This window comes from Nanorana parkeri, unplaced genomic scaffold, assembly GCF_000935625.1.
Source record: "Nanorana parkeri isolate BGI_ZX_2015 unplaced genomic scaffold, ASM93562v1 scaffold397, whole genome shotgun sequence".
NCBI classification, from domain to species: domain Eukaryota; kingdom Metazoa; phylum Chordata; class Amphibia; order Anura; family Dicroglossidae; genus Nanorana; species Nanorana parkeri.
The window spans coordinates 224,948-238,930 of record NW_017306665.1 but is presented as its reverse complement, the minus strand read 5'-3'; the positions used below and the strand labels follow the sequence as shown (position 1 = coordinate 238,930).

Sequence of the window (13,983 nt, the reverse complement as noted above, 5' to 3'; positions counted from 1 at the left end):
ATATATCCCCCCCACTTCCAGGTGCCATTGTAATATATCCCCCCCACTTCCAGGTGCCATTGTAATATATCCCCCCCACTTCCAGGTGCCATTGTAATTAGATAATCAGTGCTATTCACTTCACCTCTGAGTGGTCATAATGTTGTGGCTGATCGGTGTATATAAAATGATAGTCTTGACAATGTTGCAATGTTTTAAACCAACGCAGCATAAGATAAGAGACCCTGTTGGCGATGAGTGAAAGTGAGAGTTCTCGTTTCCCTTGAATTTCCGCAACGATCTGGAGATTTTGGCAAAGTTTAACTACATTGGTGAAAGGAAGAGTGAAATTAGGGGCAATTTTCGTAACCTGGTCCTTTAATTAACTACACCTCCTCCTCCCCCCTCTTCCCTAGTGCAGGCCGACATGTTAAAAATAAAGTCTGGGCAAACAAAAAACTTATCCTTAAGCATTTTGTTTGTCTATGGGACTCAAATAAAGCAGATATACTCACCTGATCTTCTGTCTGGCTCCCTCCAGGCTGCTAGACCGGTCCCTATGGCCTCTTCCCCCTTAGCAATTCTAAGGACCGCGAATGTTATCACGTCTAATGCAGGTCCATTGACTTGCATTAGACATAAAGAAGCCAAGGGACATTCCGTAGCTGGAGGTGAGCACTGACCACCATGGAACTGAGAATCAGGTGAGTAATGCAGCTTTATTTTGAGCCCCCCAGACAAAATGAGCACTTAACCCTTGCAGTGCAGGAGAAGCCCCAATGCAAGGGTAAGTTTTTTTAATTCCATAGTACTTCCTTAAATGTTTACCTTCCTCCCCATTCCAGCAATCATCACATCGGCCATGCCTGGAGCCGAGCAGCCTTAACACTAAAGGTTTCCTCACCATCTAATGTTCTTAGCTTGCAGCCCCATTCATTCCTTTATAACAGCTCACCCATATGAATGAATAGGCTGATGGTGGGAGACTTTTGCTGGAAATGTTGTGCAATACTGAGTAAGGTTGCACAATGAAGATCGAAGGAATGGTGAGGAAGATAAGTACTTAATATAAGTGAAATGCAAATTACACTGCGCTCAAGTGAATGATCTATATAAAATGTGATACAAATCTGAAAAATTTTGTCTATGATGTAGTTTTCTCAGAAACCACTACACTCAAATGTTCCGTGAGTCTCAGTGCTCCACGTGTATTAACAGAATAAATCCACACTCACCAGATAGCCTTTGTAAACTTTCTTAGGGTATATCCAATTGTTGGTCTGCCTCTCAACAATCCCTGTGAGAGACGTTCAGCAGCACCGCCTTCTCCGGATCTATACAGATATAAACGCCCCACGACTTCTCCACTTCAGGTCTCCTCATAAAGGAAGTCCAGAAAGCGACCCAAAAATAGCTCAAAGGGAATAAATGAGGATATTCATAGTACAGTATGTCGAATAAAAAACTTTATGAAAAGGTTAAAAATACTCACAAGAGTCAAGAAACAAATCGTTGTTTATATGCGATTTGTTTCTTGACTCTTGTGAGTATTTTTCACCTTTTTATAAAGTTTTTTTATTGGATATACTGCACAATGAATGTCCTCATTTGAGCTATTTGTCCCCTTTGAGCTATTTTTGGGTCGCTTTCTGAACCTCCTTTATGAAGAGACCTGAAGTGGAGAAGTCGTGGGGCTTTAATATCTGTATAGATCCGGAGAAGGTGGTGCTGCTGAACGTCTCTCACAGGGATTGTTGAGAGGCAGACCAACAATTGGATATACCCTAAGAAAGTTTACAAAGGCTATCTGGTGAGTGCGGATTATTCTGTTAATACACGTGGAGCACTGAGACTCACGGAACATTAGAACTACACATATGGACATATTGACGTTTTGATTATCACTTTTCACTTTATTTTTTAAGGACATTTTACTATGATACTTCATACTTTATAGTTTGTTGTTTTATTTATATTCACATGCAACTTGTGTACATCACGGGCTTATATTTTTTGCTGAGATTTTATTTTTTTTTGCAGATATTTATCACTTTTTTATATCCCACATTTGAAGGTAGTGGTTTCTGAGAAAACTACATCATAGACAAAACTTGTTAGATTTGTATCACATTTTATATAGATCATTAACTCGAGCACAGTGTAATTTGGATTTCATTGAGCTAATTTGTGTGTATTCCATACAAATTGAACACAGCAGCTGGGTGTATCACTATCACCATAGCGCAGGTCCAATTGCACACAAGTACTTAATATACAAAGGTGCGTGGAGGAGGGTTGCGCAATTATGTAAAGCCCATCTCCGGGAAAACTACAAAACAACCCTTGCAGTGGGCTTACCCATGCACTGCAAGGGTTAAGTGATCGTCTATATCTACGGGACCGGAGTAAAGCACTTCAACTTACCTGATCCCCGCTCCCCTGGTGGTCAGCGCTCACCTCTCTCCCCCTCCGCTCTGGCTGGCAGACTGTCTCTCTATGGAACCTGCATTAGACGTGATGACATCAGTGGTCCGTAGACCGCCAGAACAAAGGGAAGAAGAGGCTGCAAGGATGGGTCTAGCAGCTCAGAGGAAGCTGGGGGTTGCAGGGAACAGGTAAAGAAGACATTTTTTTCCTGTCCCCTAGGCATGAGCGAGCAGTTAACCCTTGCAGTGCGGAAGCAGCCTCATTACAAGGGGAGTATTTTGGTTTTAAGGATAGGCTTTAAAGGAAAAGTTCACAAAAATTAAACTTGTTCTTTAAGGTGTAATTAAATTTACCCAAAATCACTCCATTGATCCCATTAAAAGATTGTCAGCTTTTGAGTTTACCTGTACATTTATCTTATTCCCACCTCAACTTTTAGCCAAAAGGTCACTATAGGATGTACAAGTCGGTGATAGGAAACACAGCAGCAGTTGTTATCATGCTATTTGTTGCTGTATTTCCCTAGTATTCACTTCCTCTTGCATGATGGGTGGGCAGCTAAGGTAGCGTCAGGTCTCTTCTGCCCACCTTCCTGAGTTGATAAATCAGTATTGCTGGAGCAGGAATTACTTTTATAGTTTTTGAATTGTTCATGGTAACCTGTATATGGCATGTAGGTGTACATGCTTGAGGATGCAGATAACAATAATAAATGGGTCTGTGGTGTGTTAGTCTTGTTATACATCGCAAAACATAATTCGATTGACAATATAGACTTGTTAAAATTGTAGTTTTGACACTTTAGTATTGTTTTAAAGCAAAATCACATAAGCTGGAAGTTCCGATTTTTTTCTTGCACATTTGTAAAGGTGTTCTGTCACGAACGTCGACCCTGTCAGATTTGCTGACCTCAGCATCTGCGCACAGACCGGGATTAACGAGGAAACAGGCATTTTTTTTTTTGAAGTATTAATTTGTAATTGTTAATTGTGACCGTTCATAATATGCCATCCATGGCAGTAAATGATGGATGGCATTTTATTCACATTCAGAATTAACATCGTAAGTAATTACATTATGGTATCGGGACATCTGTAATCTAAACGCAACAGTACTGTATGCTATGGGCCCATGCACACTGGCTGTTTTTTTGTCAATAGCTACGTAAACCAAAACTAGAAGAATCAGCCACTGCGTTTGTCCGTATTTCTACACTGTACGCATTTAAACATTTGCTCTTATATTTACGTGCATTCAACATGCAGGGACCCTACTGGCCATTGTCGCTGCTCAGAGCCGACATGCAAACATCAACAACATGTAGCCAGATGTAAAGCCAATATTAACGTTCGTGTTTCTCCCTGAATGAGCCATTCATGCAGCGGCAGCCCATGCACAGAATGACCTTGGCCTTCATTCATTCAGAATTGGTTAAGGACATTCTGCACATGCGCCTGCAGCACATGACTTATTCAGGGCTGACCTGTAAACAGTGAGTAATCAGCAGCGGCCCTGCCCACTGATTGCACACTATTGTTTACATCTTGGCCCTGCTACATGGTAAATGACTCATTCAAAGCATTCACTAGGCAGTGGAGAAGGGGCTGTACAAGCTGCCTGTACGCCTTTCACCTATACGGACTGTATGTCTGCATAGTTCCGATGCAGTTGTACATTTTACCAGCACGATCCTGTACAAATCTAGGCCTAGGCAGCAATTTTCCCCTTACATCCTGTTGTGTCTCCAGATAGGAAATGTTGTTGTTTGTAGTATACATGTACCAGCTTCCTTCGGGATTGTTTGTTTTTGCTGTGTTATTTCTATTCTCATTTTCTCTGAATGACTTGACATTATTTACTTTGTATTGCACCTAGTGCAGAGTATTTGTGTATTGTTAAATAACATGCATAATATACGTTACATGCGCATATAATCTTATTGGAAGGTTGCTGTTGAAATGAATGGTCCGTGACAGGTTCTCTTTAAGTCTATTCTTTCTAGGGATGTGATCTGCATTGAACAGTAATGTTATAGTTTTGGTGTCATGTATCTTTTTATGAGAGGTGGAAGGAAAGCGGGATTATAGATCAATGGAATGTCGCTCACAATGTACCCGTGTTGTGGGTTGTCATAGCAATTGAAGCAGCCACAGTGTATGGGAGAGCCATTAACGGCCTAATGACAACAGGGGTGAAAGGTCTTACATGACCCCTACAGGTGAAAAAGTAAATGTTACACATCAGCAGTGCTGATTATACTGCAAAAAACACAGGAAAGCAATGTATCAGGCTAAGGCCTCATTCACACGAGAAATTGGCGGCATGTACAGGTCCGTGCTGCGTGCACGGCCATACCGGGCAGCTCCCGAGAAGGACAGGTGCTGCGTGTGATTAGTACGCAGCCCCTGTCCTTCTCTATGGGAGTACGCGACCGTACTCAACCCTACGCTTACCCACCATGCACGCCTGTGCGGGTGCCCGTACTCATACGCTGACAGGATGGATCCTGTCTGCGTCCGAGCCGGGACACCCGCACCCGTACGGACCTGCACTTGGGGTGAGCGTACGGCCGCGAACTCCCATAGATAAGGACAGGGGCTGTGTACTAATCACACGCAGCACCTGTCCTTCCCGGGAGCTGCCCGATATGGCCGTGCACACAGCATGGAGCTGTACGTGCCGGCCGTTTCTCGTGTGAATGAGGCCTTAGGCTCCATTCACACTGGAACAACTGTCCGGCTGTACAGATACGCGTGGAGCTGCTCCAAACAGGAAAAAACCAATACACAATTCTATGTGCATTGTTCATACTATTGGGGAGACCGTGCGGTACGAAAATGGTGCAGGCGTGTCAGTCCGGCGGATTCCGCACGTTCGCCACTATATAATGGCCGCAAACGTGCGGAATACATGCAGTTGTTTCACATAGATAGCGTTTGCGTCCCATGCGGTCTTCCACATGGAAAACCGCGCAGGAAACACAACCTCTATATGCGAATGGAGCCTAATTGTAGCCAAACAGCGATCGAAGAACAGAATGACATAATGACAACCAGATTTAGCGCATTGTGGCGCTATTCATTTTCAATGGCACACTGCGCACTAAAAGAGTGCACCTGTATTGTGCCGTAACACATGGTAACAAACTACTGCGTATTGAGGTGCACTGCATCAGAAAAAATGGTGCATGTCTGTGAATAGACCCTTAGGGCTTGTTCACACCAATTGCGGTGCGTTCCAGAGCGGTAGCTGCGGGAACGCACCGCAATCGCTCACAAAACTTCCCCCTGCGTTCTGGGGTGGAACGGGGCCTAGAAGTGGTGCCATTGACTTCAATGCAGAAACGGTATTCCCTGATGCGTGGTTAAACATTGCCTGTGTTCCATTCCACTGCAAACGCAAAAAATAGAGCAAGCAGCATTTTTTGCAATTGCAGTGGAACGGAACGCAGGCAATGTTTAACCACGCGTCCAATTGCACTGTGGAAGTGGTGCCATTGACTTCAATGCAGAAACGGTATTCCCTGATGGCAGTGGTCTCTTTCAGCAGGATAATGCACCCTGCCACACTGCAAAAATAGTTGAAGAATGCTTTGAGGAACCCAACAAGGAGTTTGAGGCGTTGACTTGGCCTTCAAATTCTCCAGATCTCAATCCAATGGAGCATCTGTGGGATGTGCTGGAAAAACAAGTACGATCCATAGAGGCCCCACCTTGCAACTTACAGGACTTAAAGGATCTGCTACTGACGGCTTGGCGCCACATACCACAGCATATCTGCAGAGGTCTAGTGGAGGCAATACCTCGACGGACCAGGAAAAGGGGGGCCTACTCAATATTAGGCAGGATCAGGAAGAGGGGGACCTACTCAATATTAGGCAGGATCAGGAAAAAGGGGACCTACTCAATATTAGGCAGGATCAGGAAGAGGGGGACCTACTCAATATTAGGCAGGATCAGGAAGAGGGGGACCTACTCAATATTAGGCATGATCAGGAAGAGGGGAACCTGCTCAATATTAGGCAGGATCAGAAAGAGGGGGACCTGCTCAATATTAGGCATGATCAGGAAGAGGGGGACCTACTCAATATTAGGCATGATCAGGAAGAGGGGAACCTGCTCAATATTAGGCAGGATCAGGAAGAGGGGGACCTGCTCAATATTAGGCAGGATCAGGAAGAGGGGGACCTGCTCAATATTAGGCATGATCAGGAAGAGGGGGACCTGCTCAATATTAGGCAGGTGGTCATAATCTTATGGCTGATCGATGTATACTTTGGGAGTTAGGTTACAGCTTTGAAAAATAATACAATGTGAGACTCCTTCTTTAAGCTGGAACTGAGCTGTGACCACTTTTACCGTAAACAAACCCAACTAAACTGGTGATAAGGAATGGGTTCTTCACAGTTAGAGAAACTACAGCCAAGCTCTGCAAAACAATGACCGAGCCTGGATCCCAATATAATGAGAAAAAAAAAATGATTTAGTCTTTGTGGTTCTGTAGTACATTTTATTATTTCAGATTTACATACTAAAAAAATGGTCTGCCACATAAATGCACATTACAGTAACGGCTTTTAAGATGCACAAACATTTTTTCACCAGCAGATGGCAGTAGAGGTCTTCCCCATAAAACTATGGCAGGAAATGTTGAGGATTGGGTGAGCGATACATTGGGTAGTGAAGACGCAGTGCAGTGTTCAACAAACACCCTACAAAAACAAAAGGGAGTGTTTAAAACACAAATTCTTCTTGTAACATTTTTTTTATCTGTGACATATTTGCGGTTTGTTCTTTAATTACATTTCTTTTCCCATCTTTTCGGTTCCATGTGTTGCTTTGCCCTCTGGATCCATTTTAAATATTATTTGTTGTTTCGCTGGTGGTTTGAACAAACAACAATGGCTGCCAGAGCAAGACCTGGTGGTCATTGCACTTCAGCCTACAGCAGCCTCAAGGGAATATAGTTTAACAAGTATTAATATTGTCTAAGTATAAGAGTCATGTGTATTCTTCTGGAATCTTGGGGAGCTTTGTGTATGTCTTCCAGATCTGTGCAGTAATCTAGTGTGGCACTTGGAGCTTCCTGTAATAAAGACCGATCACTGCTGCTCTCTCTCCTTGTGCAGGGTGACTGGTTTTGTCTCCGCCCCTTTCTGTAGTTTTCTGCAGGCAGCTTGTAGTGGGTAGGGCCTTCTGGGCACCTCCCACAGCTCTGCTCTCTGCACAGTCTATGTACAGCACCGTGATTATGTCATTGCTATTTTTCCAAGGTCTTCCAGGACTTCCAAAAGAATTTAGTGCACACAAGTGGATTTATATCCTATGTGACTGTTGAGGAATACATCTAAATGCAAGTTTATGTGCTCAGAGTTCAGCTTTAAAGTATATCTATAGCCCAATTTACATTTTTCATTTTGGATTGAGAAAGGAAGGGTTAAAATGCCTGTTAAGACCTATTCGCACATGTGTGTTTCAGCAACGGGCATTAAAGCATGCGCATTGCCACAATGCACATTAACACATCTGCTCTATGTGCAATGAATTGCATGTCATACACAATGCATATGCTATGCGGTGTGGTGCACTGCGTTGTGAAAAATAGGTAATTCACATTATTTCATCCATTGTGGTGCTTTGGTAGCCCATTCATTATGAATGGACTGCATTAATGCAATGCACGTTAACGCAAGTGAGTGCCTAGGCACAGCTCACATGCTTTGTACACTCATGTGTATGCCCTGGATGTGCACTCATATCTAGCATACCTGTGTGTGAGTGTGCCTAGATACTCAAAAGACACCCCTACCTGGCATAACTAGTATGTGAGTGTGCCTAGGCACTCAATAGACACTCATACGTAGCATGCCTTTACATGCATGAGTGCATAGGCACACTTATATGCCTAGTATGTGAATGTGCCTAGGCACTCTTGGATGTGCCTTGACACTCAATAGGCACTCCTACCTAGCATACCTAGTATGTGAGTGTAGTTAGGCACTCATAGTTAGCATGCTATAATGCACATGAATGATTGGGCACACTCACATGCCTCATTTTTGAATGTGTCTAGGCACTCATTCATGTGCACAGGCAATTAATATGCACTCATACCTAGCATGCCTAACATATGAATGTACCTAGGTTCTCATATGTCTGCCTGGGCAGTTAATAGGCACTCATACCTAGCATGTGAGTGTTCCTAGGCACTCACGCGTGTGCCTATACATTCAATAGGCACTCCTACCTAGCATACCTAGTATGTCAGTGTGCCTAGGTGCCAGGGCCATGCCTAGAATTAGGCAGCTTGAGGTGGTTGCCTCAGGCGGCATCTCAATGGGGGATGGCTGGGACAGCAACAGCATCCCAGGTTGGCTAAGTGATTCTCTGTCCAGCTTCCTGCCCAGCTCACTGACATCACCGGTTGTCAGGAACTAGGTGGGACGCTCTGACTGGCATCCCACCAAGCTTCTAGCAACTAGTGACGTCAGTGAACTGGGTGGGCCGCCGGACAGAGCTGCTGAAAGCATGGCCGTCTGCCCCCCTTCAAACAACCATTCACTGCTTGCACCCAAAACCCAGTTTAGTGTAGGCAGTGGCGTAACCAGAGTTCTGGGCGCCCGGGGCAGAAATTTTCCCCCCCCCCTCGGCCGGCGCCCCCCCTTCACTTTTCGCCCGGGGCTCGCGCCCCTGCTGCCCCCCCGGTTGTTACGCCACTGAGTGTAGGGATAGCATACCATAACACGCAGGAGTGCCTAGACACACTTACATACCATACCTATTCTGGAATTCATCCTGAAAAAAAGAAGTGCATAGCTATTTTTCAGAAGCAACCCAAGACATGTGCTAAATTTTAGGGTTGCCACCTGTCCAGGATTCACCCGGACAGTCCGGGTTTTGAATGCTGTGCCCGGGTTTCATGGCAGCAGAAACCCGGACACAAGATGTCAGGCAGACAGGGGCAACCAAAATTAAGATAGGGTCTACTGGCCTCCTACTAAAAATAGTCTCAACTGTGATATTTACATATGAATGGGGGGCTCTATTTACATATGAATAAGCCACGACTCATTCTCCCAAAAAAAGAAGAAAAGGTGGCAACCCAAGCTTAGACACAACTAACGTCTCTAGATATTCCCTATAAGATAGCAAATCTTTTCTTTTTAAGATCAGGTCCATGTTAAAGGAGAACTATGAGGTGAGTGCTTTTCACTCACCTCATAGTTCTAGCCGACCTGTGACAATGAGACTGTCACAGGTCGGCTCAGTAGATCGGGAGGTGAGCGAACACATACCGGCGATCCTGTCACGGCTCTCTGCCGTGACAGGGGAGGGGCTGGCTTCGGCCCCCCCCCGCTCCGATCCACCAGCGCTGACTGGCAGGACCGGATGGGGGAGGGGGCGGGGACAGCTGGCTCTGCCTCTAGATAGGCAGAGCCAGCTGTCAGTCACGCAGCTGGGCTGATCCAGACATAATTGTTGGGATCCGCTTTAGCTGCGGCGTCTCAGTATACTACAGCTCGTGGAATACTGAGCCTAGGGTGACGGGAGGACGCTAGTTTGTGTCCTCCCGTTACCCTAAGGAGAACTATGGGGAAAAGCCTTAACCCCATAGTTCTCCTTTAATATCTCAGAAGGTTTATTGAAATGTTTATAATATAGATGTATATACTGAATAAATATCCGCACAGGAAGCATCTGACGCAGCTTTCTATCATTTTTCTGGTGTTGGGCTTTACAACGCTTGGCAGCCGGAGTGCTGAATATAACAGCATGTTAATAAAAAGCGGCGGACTTGTTCTGCAATTAATTACTGTAACGTTGGGCGAACCCGTAAAAAAAAACAGATCATCTGATTGGAGACAACAGCAGCCCTGGGAGGCAGAGGAGAGCGCTGAAGAGGCGCGCACTCCCGCAGGATATATCTGCCCTCATACATAATGGATGTGTCTTCTGGCATGATTCTGATGAGGGTAAAAATAAACCTATACAATCATGCCGCAGCCAAGCTGCCGGAGCATTATTTATGTCATCCCCACACTGCCGATAGACGCCACACTATTTATTATCTGTAAATATATATAGTGGTAAGCTTCAATAGCATTAAGGGCTAGTTCACACCAGCCCCAGTGCCTTCCGGCCCGATTGGTGCCGAACTGCACTGGATAGGATTTCCCTAACTATCCACACCAATGTAAAGACGCAATCCCAGGAGGGGCTTGTGCTGCGTGTAATAGCGTGCAGCAGCCTGTACCTTCCTATGGGAGGACACAGCTACATGCGGTTACATGCAGTCCTGAACCTGCACATCCGTGCACGTCTGTGCCCAAGTGCAGGCACCGGGACCTGTAGGCAGGGCCATCTCTTTATTGGGGCAGCCTGAGGCTGTTGCCTTAGGCGGCATCTCTTTGGGTCACATGGGGGTGCAGCAGGCAAAGTGGCAGGGCTGCTCTGCTGCACAATGTTTGGAGTGTACCTTTCCGGCCAAAACATCCCAGGTTGCTAGGAGCCAGGTGGGGAGATGTGTAAGGCCCCTTCGCAACCTGAGACGTTTTGGCTGACATCCCACCCAGCTCCTGGCAACCAGTCACTGGTTGCCAGAAGCTGGGCGGGACATCGGCCAGAGCATCCCCGCTTGCTAGGAGCCGGGTGGGGAGATGTGCATGGCCCTTACACATCTCCCCGTCCCAATGACTGCGTGCACCACAAGCATCCCATCGCTCGCCCTCCCTTTCCAGCCTCAGGTGGCAAAAAGGGCTTGGGACACCCATGCCAGCATGGATGTGCAGGCTCATGTCCATGTGTAACTGTGTATAACTGCGTGCAGCATATCCTCACATAGGGACGTACAGGCAGCTGCATGCAATTGCACAGAGAACCTGTCCCTTCCGGGATTGGGCCTTTGCACAGGCGTGCATGCTGTCCGGACATGCACGCCCATGGGAATGAGCCCTAACAGAGATTTACCCTCACTTCCTGCTCTAGGAACAACCTTATACCCAGACAGGAAGTAAAGGAAACTCTTCAACAGCAACAAAGACAGTAAGACAAAGTAAATATGTTTTGTAAGTCTATGTGGGCCGCAGGCATCATTGGTTGAGCTGCACAGTGTCACTGGTTGCTAGGATGCAGGTGGGTGCACCATAGCAACCTATGACACTGTGGGGCCACCAGCATCTTAGCAACCAATGGCACTTGGGGCATAGCAACCTATGACACTGTGGGGCCACCAGCGTCTTATCAACCAGTGACTTGGGGCCTGCACAGCATCTTTGGATGACTGGTGGCTGCACAGCGTCGCTGGTTGCAAGGAAGCAGGAGGGTGCATCCAATGATGCTGCAGGGGCACTAGCATCTTGACAAACTATGACATTTGCGGCCCACACAGCATCATTGGTTGACTGGTGGCTGAGCCGCACAGTGTCATTGGTTGTTAGTATGTAGGCGGCGTATCATAACAATCAATGATGCTGAGGGGCTGCTAGTGTTAAAGCAAACAATGGCGCTGTACGTGAATAGGCTGCATTAACACAACACACGTTAATGCGTACTATAACGTTTAAGTGTATGAATGTGCACATACATGCAGAGAGCGGCAGATCCTGTCAAACCTGTCATTGCTTTGTACAGGCTGAGCGACTTCAGCTTTCTGGAACCCCCAGTGATTCCTGCCACAGCAACCACAGCTGGACATAAAAGCCCTGGGTCAATGAGGCTTAAGAGTTGTCCCCAGAAGCAGATATGATTGTAAATCTTCCGATGGGGGACACCTGTTCCCAGGACAACTGGCTAAGAAGGGAATTTCCCTCACATAGAGAGTTCCTCTAACTTTCTGTTGTGTCTCTCAGGCAGGAAGTGAAGGGAAATGTCCTCAGTGGTACACAGACAGCAAAAATATGAACTGATATGGACTTTAATCCTTTTGTCTTCTATCTACAACTGACAAAAATATAAAAGCTTTGGGTATACATACACTTTAATTAATTTGGTTTAATGTGGGTAACAGGAGAGTACAAGACGTCTGTTGCCTGGATACCGTAGCACTTTTTACCCAGACAGGAAGTAAAGGTAGGGTCGCCACCTGTACGGGATTCACCCGGACAGTCCGGGTTTTGAATGCTGTGTCCGGGTTTCATGGCAGCTGAGACCCGGACACATGATGTCAGGCAGATAGCAACCAAAATTAATATAGGGGCTACTAGCCCCCCACTGAAAATAGTCTTGACTGTGATATTTACATATGAATAAGCCACAACTCATTCTCCCCAAAAAATCTCTATACGTCGCTAGAGTGTTCGGGTTTCACTGAAAGAAAAGGTGGCAACCCTAAGTAAAGGAAACTCTTCAACAGCAACAAAGACAGAAGTAAATATGTTTTGTAAGTCTATCAGGGGAATGCTAGAATCCCTATCAGCTTTTTTTATGTTCCTCAAAGCGTAAAAATAAAGCATTTTGGGGGCTCACTGCACACCCCTACATCAGGGATAGCAAGGAGTTCAGGTTGACCATGAGTTTGACCTGAACCCATGCTGTTCACACTTCGCTGGACAGGCGAATTAAATGGCAAGTTAGCCCAACCTCTGCTGTGTGGGCCGCAAGCATCATTGGTTGAGCTGCACAGCGTCACTGGTTGCTAGGGTGCAGGTCGGGGCACCATAGCAATCACCATTGGCTCCTATTCCTACACACAAGAATGGGCCAAGGAAGTAGCTCCTCCATGGCACACCTAAGGCACAGGATTTATACGTTTCTTCCATGCAGAGTGCCCATCCATCTCCCTGTAAGATATTCACATGCTGAATAGTAATCTGGACAGGTTTGACCAACCCGTCTCTGTTATGGTGGGCATGGCATGACACCATATGGCTGCAGTGTAGGCATGCCAGGGCAAAGGTTAAAGGGAACCTGTCACGAAGTGTTTCTAGTGTTGACAACATCCATGCTTAAAGGAAAACTATGGGGTTAGGGCTTTTCCCCATAGTTCTCCTAAAGGTTACGGGAGGACACAAACTAGCGTCCTCCCGTCACCCAAAGCTCAGTATACCGCGAGATACAGCTCGCGGTATACTGAGACGACGCAGCTGAAACGGATCCCGACAATTATGTCTGGATCCGCCCAGCTGCGTGAGTGACAGCTGGCTCTGCCTATCTAGAGGCAGAGCCAGCTGTACCCGCCCCCTCCCCCGTCCGTTCTGCCAGTCAGCGCTGGAGGATCAGAGCGGGGAGGGGGGAATCCAGCCCCTCCCCTGTCACGGCTCTCTGCCGTGACAGGATCGAGAAGTGATCGAGCGCCGGTATGTGCTCGCTCACTTCCCGATCTACTAAGCCGACCTATGACAGTTTAATTGTCACAGGTCGGCTAGAACTATGAGGATGAGTGAAAATCACTTGCCTCATAATTCTCCTTTAAAAAAAGAGGGGAGGAGGGTGTCTGTAATGTGCTATAACAGGGGTAGACAACCTTGCCACGCTAGCTGTGGTGAAACCACAAGTTCCATCATGCCTCTGCCTCTAGGAGTCATGCTTGTCTTGCAATGCCTCGTGGGACTTTAGCACTATAGCATTGCTTCTCCCCTGG

At 46.3% G+C, this 13,983-nt stretch overlaps 1 protein-coding gene across 1 annotated transcript in view; it reads left to right on the top strand.

Annotated features, from left to right (window-relative positions):
• The first annotated feature begins 1,007 nt into the window (after window positions 1-1,007).
• The window catches only part of LOC108789433 (transient receptor potential channel pyrexia-like), a 92,026-nt gene continuing 79,050 nt past the window's right edge, over window positions 1,008-13,983 (top strand). Inside the window, exon 1 of the mRNA XM_018559457.1 lies at window positions 1,008-1,025. Within this exon, the coding sequence (XP_018414959.1) occupies window positions 1,008-1,025 (18 nt within the window). The remainder of the gene's footprint in view (window positions 1,026-13,983) is intronic.